The sequence below is a fragment of the Oenanthe melanoleuca genome, chromosome 21 (assembly GCF_029582105.1).
Source record: "Oenanthe melanoleuca isolate GR-GAL-2019-014 chromosome 21, OMel1.0, whole genome shotgun sequence".
Classification (NCBI taxonomy): Eukaryota; Metazoa; Chordata; class Aves; order Passeriformes; family Muscicapidae; genus Oenanthe; species Oenanthe melanoleuca.
Window position 1 is genome coordinate 2,609,442 of NC_079354.1, and position 14,882 is coordinate 2,624,323.

The 14,882-nt window shown below is 43.3% G+C and overlaps 1 protein-coding gene across 1 annotated transcript; it reads right to left on the bottom strand.

The window, feature by feature from the left end:
- Positions 1-9,140: 9,140 nt before the first annotated feature.
- Positions 9,141-14,321, bottom strand: LOC130261723 (chymotrypsin-like elastase family member 2A). The gene is made up of 8 exons (XM_056508236.1): positions 14,127-14,321; positions 13,804-13,892; positions 13,298-13,395; positions 12,282-12,410; positions 11,468-11,604; positions 10,643-10,788; positions 9,696-9,848; positions 9,141-9,325 (listed from the first exon to the last, which is right to left on the bottom strand). Exons 1-8 carry the CDS (start codon positions 14,167-14,169, stop codon positions 9,308-9,310), a joined length of 813 nt encoding a protein of 270 aa, XP_056364211.1. The 5' UTR covers positions 14,170-14,321; the 3' UTR covers positions 9,141-9,307.
- Positions 14,322-14,882: the final 561 nt, after the last annotated feature.

Consider the following 14,882-nt stretch of genomic DNA (forward strand, 5'->3'; position numbering starts at 1 on the left):
TCAGGTTGGAGCCCCACACACACTCCTGCAGTGACTTTCTCTGACTGACTGAAACAGCTCTTGGCTTTGACTGCAAGGACTCAACTTATATGAGCTTTTTCCAGTTGCTCTTGCAATAGTCAATTGAATGACAAAGACATACTCCAATCAGCTTCCTTTGAAACTCATAGAGCTAGTTTATTTTAGGAAAAAAGAAGGTATTAAAAACAAAGACCAAGAAATTATTAAAAACAAAGACCAAGAAATTATTAAAAACCAAGACCAATTGCATCTTTTCAAGCTTGACTTCCTTTTAAATTCACACCTTCATTTGTGTTGCCTTTTGCAACCATTAAGCACTGCCTTGCCTCCTTTTCAAAGAAAAAACTTTAATCTGTTAAATCTCTCTAATGCTCTACATGAACCTGTCAGCTGGGAGAAGAGACAGGAAAACCCCATCCCTCCCCACTTGTGCTGCAGTTCCCTCTTCCTGGAATTGCTAGAAGAAGGCAGCAGGCAGGAAGGGGTTAATTAAATGTGCAGCTCTCTTGCAAATGAGTTGAACTCTGCACAGAGTTACTAATTGCCAACATGAGGAAGTAATTCAGTTTGCTTTGATTTCACTGAGCCAGAGCAGAAGAGGAATTTACTGCTCATCACTGCAGAGGCTCTTCCTCCAACAAAGAAAGAAAATAAAATTTTTATTTAATCTTGCACAGAGCTGGACTGCATCTTTACCTCACCACCAAGCCCCCAGAGGACTGATAATGCAAAAAATGAATGCATGGAGAGGAGATTCCACTGCAGGGGAGAGGAGCTGGGAAGACAAAGTGCTACAGAAACTTACTAGAAACAATTCAGTGTCATCCTCACTTTATTTGTATCTCCAAAACAATAATCAAAAGGAATTATTATCTTCTCCATCAGGATTTTGCTACTCCCTCTCCCACTATTTAAAGTCACACATTTTTCAAGCTATAGCTCCCTGGGGAGCTGTAAGGGCCAGTTTGAAGAAAGCAATTTGCTGCAATGTGTCAGGGTCTCAATGCACCCTCACTATTCTGGATTTTGACTGCATTCTGTGTCCCCTGCAGGCACAAATCTGGGATGGCTTTAGGGAAGTGAAAGTCATGCTGCTGTACATCTCTTACGTACCAGCCATGCTCACAGTGGAACTCCACCTGCACTTTTCTAGCTTCTTCTTATTTTGAGACACCTTCCTAAATTTCTACAGGTGTTTCAGGTTCCCACATTAATATTCTAGCTAAAAATACCAGTTGTGGCTAGGAGCAAAAAGAGAAAGTTATTTTAAGAAGCTGTGTGTGCCCGGGTCACTTCTTATACTGTCACATCTCATCTACAAAACCTGGAAGAAGCTCATTTTTCCATGATGTTCTTGTACCATGTGAGCTGTGTTCTAAATTAACACCTCTGTCACCTCTCCCCAAAGCAGGTGAGCCCAGAGAAGGGAGGTTCCCCTGGAGGCTGTGCTGGGAGCTGGGCTGAAAGCCATTCCTCTGCCTTTGGCTCACTCCACGGGTGGCACCCTCAGGGCTCCAGTCTGGTCTGGGACTCCTCTGAGTGTCTGGGCTCAGCTCATCCCAGGACAAGGCAGCTGGAGCTGCTCCCACTGCAGCCTGTGACAGAGAGAAACACACTGCAGCTGTTTGCACACAGCAGAGCCCTCTGCTTCCAGGGCAAGGATGCAATTTCCACATGTCCCAGTCTGTAAGGAATCTGCTTTGTTATCTAGGAAGGCTCCCCCAGCCAGGTGTTCACCTCCTTACTTGTGGGACAGACCCCTGGCTGCTCTCCATCTTTCTTTTCTTGGAGATTTCTGGGTTCCAGTGGCACACCAAGCTGTCATTTTGAACACTGTAGTTCTTGTTTCCAAGAAGCCAGTAGGTTTTCATTTTCCCTTTGCCCTGGACAAGAAAAGGAGAAGAGCAGGAAAGTTCTGTTTTTATGGGATATGAAGCAGAGCAGGGATCACTATGGTGAGAGCTACTCCCTGTCCTGCATTTGTTATCTCTCCTCCCTTAAGTGGCTGCTGATCCTTCAATTTATGTGCAGTTTTGGTGCTAATAATCTTTTCTGTTTATAGGTCAGTGCCTTGCTGGTCACTGACAGTGTTCTAAGGGTTTAAAACCAGCCTTAAACTCATGTGTCTGACTGAATCCTTACACTTTGGGCCGTACTCTTGTGGTTCCATGCAGGTGCAGACACAGCAGCCATGCTTCAAAGCACACAGAACACTTTTTTGTCAACTTTGAGGAGTAATGTGTAGCCACTTCCAACTGAATTAGCAAAAGAACCTTGGGGACATGGTAGAAAGTTGAATTGTTCTTCACAGAGGTGTGATGGCCAAATCTATCCTCTCCTCCCTATCCCAAATCTGCCATCTCCTCCCTAACCTATTAAATGCCTATATTGTTGTAAAGTTACAGAAAAACTTACCTTGACTTCAATTTCCCCCCTCAGTTCAATTTCGTATGCATCATCTGTGAGGAGGGCTTCATATGTAGCAGAGCTGATGTGGATCTTCTGTGCTAGGATCCAGAGCAGAGCAGGAAATAATGATTCCCAGAAATTAATGATTCCCTGAATCCCAGAGAACACACACCAGCCCTCCTGCACTTATCAGACCAGTGTTTCCACCTCCTCTTTTGGCATTCAGAGGTGTGACTCTACAAGCCCATGCAAATCCACAAGAATTTCTCTTGATTTTTTGGTCACTGGTGCATGTGCAGGGACAGTGGGGATGACAGGATATGTTTCCTCCTTAGATGGATGATAATTAGTTCTCTGCCCTGGGATGATCCCTGTGTTGGGTTGATGTGATCCTACCCAGATAAAAACTGAGATTTTGGACACCAAGGCACCTTCTTTCCACTGGATTCCAGAGGAAAGCCAGACCTTTCCACATCATCCCTGGAGCTTCAGAGGAAACTGCACCTTCTCCAGGAGCACTGCTCCAGCTGAACCACATCTGCCCCTGCAGGAGGATGCAGCCACCATTGAATGGGACTGTGCCAACACCCTGACTGACTGACGGGTGTCAGCTTGGATTCTGACTCTGGCAGGGTTTGGGATTGTTCTTTGTAATACTGCATTTCTATTTTAATTTTCCTAGTGAAGAACTGTTATTCCTATTCCCATATCTTTGCCTGAGAGCCCCTTAATTTCAAAATTATAATAATTTGGAGGGAGGGAGTTTACATTCTCAATTTCAAAGAGAAGCTCCTGCCTTTATTGGCAGACACCTGTCCTCCAAACCAGGACATCCCAGAGAATTCTCCTTTTCCTCTAGAGATCCTATTTCTCACTTGGCTGTGCTGATGTGGGGTTTGGGGTTTTGCTTGCCCTGCAGAGGGCAGAGGGCAGGGTGGCTCTGGCTGGACAGTGGCTCTGCCCCAGGCACTCACGCAGGCTGGTGGATTCCATGCGGGAAGCCGTGTTCACTGTGTCCCCAAAGAGGCAGTAACGGGGCATCTTGTGCCCCACAACTCCAGCTACACAGGGTCCTGAGAAAACACAAGGCAAGAGACTCCAAAGAGAAGCAAGTGGTAAGAAGCAGTGAGAACTAAGTGCAGGGCAGCATCAAATGCCAGCACCTCTGTATCCACAGGGAGACATGGAAATTGGGAGTACTCTGTGCCTCTGGGGCCTGGCTGCACAGAATTTACTCAGTGAGAGAAGTCACAAATTGATTAGCTGTACCTATTTGGTGGTGACATCACCAATGCTAAATTGCTTTCCAAAGCTTTCCACACTGATACAGGCAAAAGCCATTTCACCCACCCTGCAGGAACCGGGAGAAATAATTATTCTGAGGTGTGGGGAGAGGCAGTGACTCACAGAGAAATGCAGAATTCCTTTCTCCTCACACAACTGGACTGTGCTCTGTTCTGTTTTTCTCCTGCCTTCTCCTCATGTCCCTCTGTGTCCCTGTCAGTCTCTCTGTGTCCCTATGTGCTCCTGTGTGTCCCTGTATGTCATTGAATACTACTGGGAACCAGGGAAAAAGCAGCCTTGGGTTTCTCAGGCTGCTCAAAGACAATAAGTTATAACAGTGATTAAACACCTGCTGGAGACATGTGCTATGTACTATTTTGCAGAAAGCATGTTTTCAAAGAGGCATTGCCTTCTTGGACCAATGAGCATTTTCTATTCTGTATTGCACAAACTACTCTATATAAGTGTAGTGTTTCTTTAAATAAAAGCTCTCTTTTTGCTCCTCCATTACAAGAAGGAACCTTGTTGCATTATCCTTTCCTTTTCTGTAGTCAAAATGCAACGTACCTGTGTGTCCCTGTCCCTGTGTGTCCCTGTGTGTCCCTGTGTGTCCCTGTGTCCCTGTGTCCCTGTGTCCCTGTCCCTGTGTCCCTGTCCCTTGTCCCTGTACCTGTGTGCACTCCAGCCCGCAGCTCCAGCCTGCCCTTTGGCATGTGAGGGATCACCACCTGCCGCACTGCTGCCACCAGGTCCAGGGACATTTTGGCAATCTCATGGGAGTGTTTGGTGCCATTCCTCTCTGGCAGGCCACTCACTACCATGTAGGCATCCCCAATGGTTTCCACCTGGTAGGAAGGGGCACGTGTCACTAAGTGGCAGGAGCTGAGCTTTCCTTTGGAAAGAAAATCAGAATAAAATCTATTTTAGCCGTCCAGCACTTGCCAAAATATGGTGTAATCCAAATAGGGTGGTGGGTCTTGTATTTCATAGATTTTGGCCTCCTGGCCTGGGGTATTTGATATTCACCAGAAAACAGAGTGTGAAAGGTTTCAGCAGGTTCCCTTCCTGTGGATTTGCACTCACCTTGTACACATCATAGGACTCAATCCTGGTGTCAAAGCAGACGTAGAGGTTGTTGAGCATCTCAACCACTTGCAGGGGGGTACAGGAGGCAGCAATGCTTGTGAACCCCACGATGTCAGAGAAGAAGATTGTCACCTGTCACAGGGAGAAGGAGAGCACAGAGCCAAGGTCTCCAGGAGACAGAGGGGAAGCTTTGGGGATTTGTGAAATCCCAAGCACAGCAGCTTAAAGCACAGGCTGCACAAAGAAACCAGTCATGCACAACTCATAGGTACAGTCCTAAATTTACAAGCTCTGGCTCTGAATCTTTTTCTACTAATTTGAAAGATATAATAATTCTTACCTCCAAAGTTTATCACCTGCACTCCTGTGAATATCTCATGTTAATGGGAGAATGAATGTCAAATGCTTTGAATCTTGTGAGCAGTGATCAAGAGACTTCTTATAGAAGTAGGATCTCATTTTCCTTTAAAAGTGATTTGAGCTGTGATAGGTATAAAGCTAGGTACCCCAAAAAACTGTGAAATAAAATCTCAACTGCTGTCTCTACTCTTGTTGAATTAGGAAATATTAACTGGGTTTTGTTTCTCTTCAAATTATGTTTGTCATGATCAAGTAATTTACAGAAAAAATCAAGCTTATAAAAGAGATAATAGAATTGAGGAAGAGAAATGTGTGTTGCAGCTGTTGGCAAAGAATTCTCTTCTCTGTGCTGTCTGAATTGTGTCAATGTTTAAACTCAAATTGTCCTTGCTAATACCAATTATTCTGGAAGGGCCACATTTTCACTGCCTTGGTTCAGCACTTTTGATGTCATGACTACTGTGGATTATAATTAGTCGTGCAATTACAGGTTGTTGTTTGATAACGACACCTAGAGATTAAATGCAAATGTTTAGTACTGTGTTTCCCAGCTGAAAGTAAGGGGATGTCCAGGGAAAAAGAGAGAATAGAATTGCAATTACTGTAGCATGAGGATTTGGGCTGAGGGCTATGCAGAACAGTTGCCAAATTCAACACTGACAGCAGCAATTTTATTCTTCATATTTTACAAGGGAGAGACTAATTTCTTGCTCCTATGAGCTCATGAGTGGTGCTGGCTGGCTGTTGTGGGTAGGCCCTTAAACACAAAAACAATTTGCCAGTGTAAGATGTTTGACATCTACAGCTTTACATTTGGAAATCTCAGCTCTTCTTCCCTCCCCATCAGCCTAAGTGCTCCACAGCATATTGCACAGCTCTTTCCACAACCCATCAGGAATATCTGGATTCCCATCCCCACTCAACTCTGGGTGCAAACCCAGGATCCTCAAAACCATGACAAGGTAGGTGCTATTTTAGGTGAATCCTTTTTATACCCTTGGTGGTAACATCCTTCCCATTTGCTAACCTGATCATAGTTTTCTGCCTCCACTTTTTGGCACTTCCTCAGCTGCTTGGCCACAGACTTTGGCAACATCTGGTGCAAGAGGTCCTCAGCAAGGCGCCTCTCCCTTTTCAAGTCCTCTGTCCTTTCCTTGAGGTTCCTGGCATAATTGTGTATCCAATCTGTCATTTGCTTGAAGGACATCAGCACAATGGGGTAAATGAGACAGGCAACCACCAGCAGACTGATCTTCAGGCTTATTGCAGACAGGATTTCCTTGGATTTTCTGTGCAGCTTTTCCTGCCCCTCCTGCAGCAGGCAGCTCTGTGCATACTGCAGTCCCCTCACTGTGGCTTCCAGGGACAGAAAGTCACCCAAGCCCAGGAATGGGGTAAAGATTCCTTCAGAATGGGTGAAATAAAGTGACAGATTGACATTATCTGTCCAGCACTTATGTGCAGTGTCTGAGGAGAAGAGAGCATAGCTCAGAGTGGCAAAATGTTGCTGCAGTGTGGTTTGAAGGCTGGTAGGTCCTGGCTGGGCTTTGAGCACAGCTTCTCTGATGTGGAGGATCAGTTTAAAAGCTACTGTGTCTGCCCAGTCAGGATTGTGCCTCATGGCTTTGAGCTCCTCATGGGGACTCCTGAAACGCTCAAGCAGCTCAGAGATGGCTCTGGACAGCACCTGCCTGGCTTCAGCAGCCCCTGAGATATCCAGTTTGTGCCTCAAGTCAGTCATGTAAAACCTACAAATGGAGATTTTCTCCTCCTTGCACTGGCAATTCTCACAGTACAGCTCTGCTTCACTTGCCATACAGGTGGAGTTTAAGCTCCCCAAGAGCTGAGAAGGGAATGATCTATTCCTTGTGTCTGGGAGCAGCCAGCTGTGCCTTTCCTCCTGCAGGAGAGAGATGAGGTGAGCAGCCCAAAGGTTTTCACAGGAGCAGAGTTCCTGAAGGGCTCTGGCTGTGTTTTTCCATATTTCCAAGCTGTTGCTCAAATCAAAAGAAATGGCCCCAAGGAGACTACAGAGGGAGACCAGGCATGCCATCAAAATCCTTTGAACTGTTTTTCTACCACCAGCATTGGAGGAGGGAAAACACCTAAAAAAATAAAATAATTTAGAAAACAACAGTGGCATTGTCTGATCCTGGGAGTGTTTCTTCCAGCTCCTAAAACCACAACTGAATTTAGCAGTAATATTTAACAATTCCCATGCATTCTGAAACAAAGCAAAATGGATATGCATTATCTGGATGCTTTTAAAGATATATTTCTTATTTTGTTCCACCTGACATTAATTTTAAAAGAAAAGCTGTATTTAAGAGACTGCTTCCTTGACATACTCTGATCTGCAAAAACAGATGAATGATGCAGTTTTTCTGTGAGAAAAAAAAAAAAGCTAACAAAATAATTTGCTGTAGGTTTTATTCTCTGTAATATTTCTCTCCAAATCTTAAGGCCATGAAAAGACAGGTTACTTATTCCCCCAATGACTCCAGTGATCACAAACTGAAATTGTTGATTTTTTTAAAATCAAACTTTGAGAATTTGTTCTTAATGGGCATTTCCATGTGATGAGCAATTTCTGTTGATATGTTAAAATGAGCTCAGATGTTTTTTACAATATTGCCTATATAATTCAGAAGGAAAATTATTCACTTTTCTGTTTTGTTTCAGTTTTTACCAAAGCATTCACACATCCAATTTTTATTGCTTGAGCTTCATTATTACCTTTCTGTCTCTCTTTCATACTGCACATAATGGACATCCATGCTCCATGCAGCACAGTGACCTCTAATGATTTTAGTTTTCAAAACTATTATTCCATCATTTACAATCTTACAATAATGATACTCATGAAAAAAGCTCAGGATGTTATGGTTGTGCTGATGACTCCTGAATAACTGGGTAATCCTCATTTCCACTGATAAAAAGCAAAGTTCTGTTTAGTAAAGCTGATTAAAAAAAGCCCTCCTCAGATCCCCTGTTCTTTCAGATATAGGAAATCACACTTTCAGTCAGGCAAATAAAACCCAATAAAGCCTATTATTTCTCAGCAGGGGCTGATATTAAGCAAAACAAATTCTTGCTGGGCAGAATGGTGGTCAATGGTTGCAAAGTAGAAGAAACGTGCTAAAAATACTGTCCCCAAAGGTTATAAACAGCCATGCTTTCTCTCATTAATTTAATACAATTTCTGTTTAATAATATATTTACTTTTGAAGGTTTCAATCCCAAAGGTTAACATCTGCAAAATATCAAACTAAAAGAAGCAAGCCTAGAAAATACATCTCTGAGCATTTCTGTTCTCACAACGAACTCTGTTTACTGCTTACCTTTGCATCACCTGCCCTCCATTTATAATCATTGCTTTTACTTTTGGAAACATCTCATATGTGCCAGGGAGAAGAAAAACATAACAAGAATCCACCTTGATTTTATATTGATCCACTTTGATTATCTTCTATTACAATGAAAGAAATATAAAGAGGGTATTTAATGGGGTGCCAAGCTAGAAGTGGTGATTTCAGCTTTGCTTTTCCAAAAATCCCCGTTGGTGCCAGCGTGAGTTTTCACCTGAAATGACTTCAAAACTAGCCGTGGAGGAGACAGGTCTGTCCTCAGAGCTGGATCTTGCTTTTCCCTTTGCTGGCTCAGGGATCTCAGGTGCTAAAACCTCTCTGTAAAAGCATTTTGCAGCACTCACCTGCCAGGACCTGCCGGCTCCTCTGCTGCCTCCCCTCCGGGCATTGCTGGCTCTGAGCACCCACAGGGTCCTGGAACTGCCTCTCTGGACCCTCCTCCCGAGCCCCCCGAGGTGTTTGGTGATGCTCTGACTCTTCCCACTGCCCTCCCTCCACAGCACCTTCCCTCAGGTAAGGCTGGTGAGGTCCAGGCAGGGAAGAATATCCAGCATTGTCCCCAAATACAGGCTCTGGGGCTTGCCAACAGACAGGAAGAATGACAGAGACACATTTTGCTTTCATCTTGCAAAAAATAATGTTTATTTCACTGTTTTTTTGTTTAATACTTGTGTTGTTAAAAGCATAATTTCCCAGTTATTTGTGATCAAAGGTGGCATGATTATGACTTTATTCAAACTGCTTTCCTTCTTGATATCTCTCATCCAGTTCTTATTAGATTAGTTGTTTGCCATAACCTGCAAAAATGTAAAACAAATGAAAAATCAGATCATGAGACACAGAAATTTGTGAACAGTGTGTGTTATGTTCAAGTCACAGGACTTAAATAACTAAGATTTTTGCTTCTCCAAGTTTATATTAAATTAAAAGATGTTTGGCATTCCAGACTTGAGCTACATGTGCTACCTTTTAATTGCAACAATCAGTGTATTGATGAATGCAAATTTGAGTGATCACCTCTGAAATATACAGCAAATCCTTATGACTACAATAAAGCTCTAGGATAAAGGGAGAACGCATTCCTATTAACACAACTTATTTAAATAAGTGGAAAAAATTGGATATCTGTTTCAGAGGAGGCACTTTCAGCACCTCCCAGGGCCTCACCTGCTCGATCCAGCTGTTGTAGGCAGAGACTCGAGTGAACACAGAGGGTTTGTGGTAGTAGTTGCAGCCAAGGGAAGAGCCAAAGCTGACGACTCCGTGCACTTCCCACCTGCCATCAGCCCCTTGGCAGTTCAGTGGGCCCCCAGAGTCCCCCTGGGAGGAAGGGGAACACAGCCACAGTGAGAGCAGCTCCTCTGTGGGGTTTTTAACCTTTCCTTCTGTCTTGGGTTGCAATGCAGGATGTGGCCAGAAATGTGGATTCTGTCCCCACCTGCTGCAGCCGGGTGGGGCAGTGCCCCTGATCTCCTGGCACACATTATCTGCTCATGGGCCATCTTTAAACCAGCTGGGCAATCATCTTTATCTTCCCACAGCCCATCCTCCCTCCAGGAGATATCTCCTGTTAATGGGCCATCTTTAAACCAGCTGGGCAATCATCTTTATCTTCCCACAGCCCATCCTCCCTCCAGGAGATATCTCCTGTTCATGGCCAGTGAGTCCCAGGGCATGACTGATAAAATTCCATCCCACTGGGAGATGCTCCAGCCAGGGGAGGAGCCAAGCCTTTCCTACCCAGATAAAAACTGAGATTTTGGACACCAAGGCACCTTCTTTCCACTGGATTCCAGACAAGAGCTACCAGGATCACTGCCAGGATTTCTACAGGATCACTGCTTCAAGACCACTTCATCTGGACTGCTACAACCACCCTAACTAGCAGGTATTTCTATTTTAATTTTCCTAGTGAAGAACTGTTATTCCTAATTCCCATATCTTTGCCTGAGAGCCCCTTAATTTCAAAATTATAATAATTTGGAGGGAGGGGGTTTACATTCTCCATTTCAAAGAGAAGCTCCTGCCTTTATTGGCAAACATCTGTCCTCCAAACCAGGACACCTTCCCATCAAGGTTGCTTGTCTAAACCCAAGCCCTGAGAGTGGACTCACGTTACAGCTGGAGATGATTCCATCCCCACCAGCACAAATCATGGTGGTTTTCACTATACTTCCCCACCAGGAAGGTTCAGAGCAGGTTGCATAATCCACCACCAGCAGAAGGCCTTGCTGCAGGTCATCAGGAAGGGGTCCATTTGCTGAGAGAGAACAGAAATTCAGAGTCATGGTGCCAGCTGGCACTGAAGGAATAATAAAACTGTTCTGCTAAATTTCTCTTGGGATCTGTGTACCATCACTTCAGGTAAAACACTCCATAGGAGCTATATTAAAGGAGAACCTGTTACAGGTATGAATGTCCCTTAGTTCCATTCTTTTATATTCACCTTAACTTACTAAACATTTGCATTCCATTAAAAAAATGTCTCATTGTAGAGAAATAAATTGCTAGTCTTTTTCCAGGAGTTTGCAATTTACTTATCTCTCAAGGAATTGCTCCTTGAGCCAAGTTGATACCTCTACTCAACTCTCTGAGATTTTCTTCACATCTATTCCCCTATGTGTGTTCAGACATTCAGCAGGTGTGTTGGGATTAGCAAATGCACCTGTCTGCACACTATTCATATTTACATTACAATAGCCCCTAAAACCTCAATAAAGGCCTCTCAGGTGCATTACCAGCTCTGTTAAAAGGAAAATAAGCTTGAAAAGGAAAAATCATAGTGTGTGAGTGGAGACAAATATAATAAACTACCTCCCTACACTGAGCTTTGAGGGGATCCTGAGCACCATCAATATCTTTGCCATCAATCTCAGAGGAGAAGGCACTTCTGAAAGTTTTTTTTTCTTCCATGGTTTTGCAAATAGCCAAGTACTCACTCTGCAGCCTTCCCCAGCCAGTGACATAGCAGGCAGTGTTGGAGGACAGGATGCTCTGGGCAGGGGGCAGGCAGGCCAGCTGAATCTTGTCACTCAGGGTGACGTGCTCAGACAGTTTGATCAGAGCAATGTCATACCTGTGGTGACACACACATGTGGAGAGAGGGGCAGAGAAAGGGAAGGTAAAAATGTTTGCAAAGTGGATTTAGGCACAGTAGCCTGAGTGCTCAGCAGTTACACTTGGACTGTTCAGAAGAGAAGGGAGCAAAGGCCAGTGCACAAGCAGCAAAGATTCCTGCACCCTAAAGCAATGGGGAAATCCATGGACTGGCAGGCTGCTCCCTGCAGAACTGCCTGTTTTCCTCAAGGCAGAAAGTTGTCTTTTATAGATTTTGTTCACCAAAACCAAGCATATGTTAGGACTCAGTCCAAGGGCTGGAACTGAGGGGATTTCTTTGTTACTCCTATGGATGTTAATGGTCAATAATTCTGTATCTGTGCTGCTGGTAGGAGGGCTTCAAAGAGTGTTGTATAAAATGCTTCATTCCCTTTCATTGTACAAGAGATATCATTGCATGGAACAGCTTCCAACCTAAGCATGAACATGCAAAATGGCTTCTGGAAACACTATTAATCAATAAGAAATTAATATTGCTAATTGCTTTGTATTCTCTTGAAGGGGAAGGTTCAAACTGGACGCAGTAACAGGAGGCTCTACATGAATTTAATTGCCATAAATCCAGGTGGGTTGGATTCAGCCAGTTTGGATTTTACCCTTCACCTAAAAACTGAAAAAATACCTCTGCCAGCTTACCCATTTGCAAGATCCTCTGGATTCCAGTTCTCATTAACAATTATCTTTTCTGGAGAAACTGCAATTGATCCTTCTTCCTCAGCTGCCAGGTTGTATTTTCCAAGAAACACTCGATATGTCAGAGAAGAACTGGGCAAGGAAAGGATGAACACTGAGTTATGTTATGAGTTATCTGCATCTTTGGCTCCTGAGAGATTCAATAAGAGCATCCTCAACTGCAATCTCTCATCATGGGCATGGTTTGTCTGGAGCTGAGCCAGTGGATTTGCTAAGGGCAAAGATTGTGTTCTAGACTTCATAATCAATTAATCTCTAAGCTGTTCTCTCCACTCCTGCTCAAGGTTTCATTAACAAACTCAAGGTGCCTCCAATCTTTGCAGGATTCAGCTCATATTCTTCAATGCAGTAACAATTTGGACCTTTTTTGACAGCTATAACTTCAATAATAACCAACAGTGTGATAGATATAATATGTAGGATTTATAATAATAACATGCAGCCAATCCTTCATGCTTCATATTATGACATTTGCTACAACTTAATGTTACAATAACCATATGCTACCAGAGCAAAATGGGATTGTATTTTTAGAAACATTGCTGTACCTGGTAATTTCTTTGTTACACTGCCACATAATAAGAAGAGTTTATTGGAAATGATTGGTATATTCAAAATGTTTGTGATTATTTCTTCAGGGAGTGGATTGATTAGTTAATTTGTGGATCTCACTGACACATATATTACAGAAAAGGGCAACACAGCTGAATTTTAATAGCAGCTTGAAAACAGAAGGATGTTTCTAGTTTGTTCAAGGAAAATGAAGAGTATATAATTCAGGTAACTGGGTTTTCCCCCCCTTTTACAGTAAGAAAATAAAGCAATGTCATTCTCCTGATTTTAATCAAAACATATGATGTGCAACTCAGAGCTTTCAACTGAGAAAGGGAGAGCTGGAATTGATAGAGTTTTAACTCATCTTTCTGCTTGTGTGCTGCTTATTTCTCTGCATTGCTTACCTGATGCAGTGGGCAGCTGTCAGTACCCAGTTGGTGGCAATGAGGGTTCCCCCACAGGTGTGACGCCACTGGCCATTGGAATTGTACTGAAGGGAGGCCTGGGACAAGGAACCAAGAAAGGCTCAGCCTTTTGCTTACTCATTTCTCATCCTATTCTTTGTTCCTGCACCCAGAACACAACTTGTTGATGGTTGGTGAAGTTTCCAACTCCTGGCCACAGAAAGGCTTTGTCTCCTTCCCTATCATCCAAAGCTTGATTTTTAAAATACACCTTGCTTAAATAGCCCAAGTCTACTTGGCTTTAAACAAGAGCCTGCATTATCAGCAAAATGCAGCACATCCAGAGCTTTCTTAAAAAGACTGGAAACTTTAGGACTGATCAGAACAGAAGAATCAAAACCTAAGAAATGTCAGGCAAGATGCATCAAATGGAATTTAAGAGGAGGTTTTGTTCAGTTGTGCTGTGCAGATAGCACAGCCCCAGGTGTTAGAGGGAAAGCACCAACCTGCCAGGGCCAGCTGTATGGTCTTGCATTTTCACCTCCAACAACTCTGGACACAAGAGGGGGGTAGGCAGGAACCCCACAGCCAAATGCTAGAAGACATACAAATAGGATGTGTGTTTTGAAAGTGGGTTTAAAAAAATATCTGTAAGATATGAAATAGCACAGCACCCAGTTACTCTTTCAAGAGACCCTTGTAATGATCATCCTATGCTAATTTTTTTTCTTTCACGCAGAATGTTCAATTTGTCTAAAAAAAAGGAAATTTGGTTTTAGATTTTAATTAATTTTTCCTTTTAGAACTAAAGCAGAAGTTGGACACGTACCTGCAGGTGCCAGAGTCAACACAGCAAAGAGGATTGCAAGCATGGTGCCAGCTCCTGGGTGCTGCAGGCTCAACTCCACACCATTTTATATGGTGTCCTTTATCTCTGGGACATATGACTTAAAATGCAGAGCTATTGCAATGCCAATGGAAAACTTGTGTCACTGTGGGATAATTCTTTATATACATAAGTTGCTAAAAATTCCCCATTTATGTGGACCTTGGATCCAGGCTATATAAACAACTTGGTTAAAAAAAATTCCACATTAGTTACTTATTATTTGTAGCAGCTGTTGGCATTTCCATTGCCTTGAAAATTCACCACGAAGGTGTTCACAGAAGGAAAATGTTAAATTAATTATTCTAACACTTGTTGGTGTGTCAGCAGTGTCTGATATATTCAGACAGTGATAAATTCAGATGTGTTGGTGGGGTTGGATTACTTGGTCTTTAGAGGTTCCCTTCCTACCTTAGTTATTGTGTATTTCTACAACTGCTTGGGATTTTATTTTGGTCTGGGCTCTGCTTTTGTTTTGTTTGTGTGTAACTGAATCTACAGCATTGTACTGACTGAAAACTTGTATCTTCTTTCCCAGACCAAGTTGCATGCCAGACTTCTTCAGTGAACCAGACTGCAACCACTTTGAAGTGGAGCAGACCTCAAGTCATACGAGGAGCAGCTGTCCATGATGGTGCAGAAATGCTGGTGTGTTGTGGTGAGTCAGACTCCATTCCTTTCTACTTCCCTTTGTTAGAT

Bases quoted from the DNA above. Each gene is read 5' to 3' on its own strand.
- LOC130261723 (XM_056508236.1), bottom strand. From the start codon at position 14,169: ATGCTTGCAATCCTCTTTGCTGTGTTGACTCTGGCACCTGCAG. The intron at 11,605-12,281 runs GTAAGCTGGCAG...GTGTCACCACAG, and splicing joins CCAGAGGATCTTGCAAATGG to GTATGACATTGCTCTGATCA. The intron at 10,789-11,467 runs GTGAGTACTTGG...GTTCTCTCTCAG, and splicing joins TGGCTGGGGAAGGCTGCAGA to CAAATGGACCCCTTCCTGAT.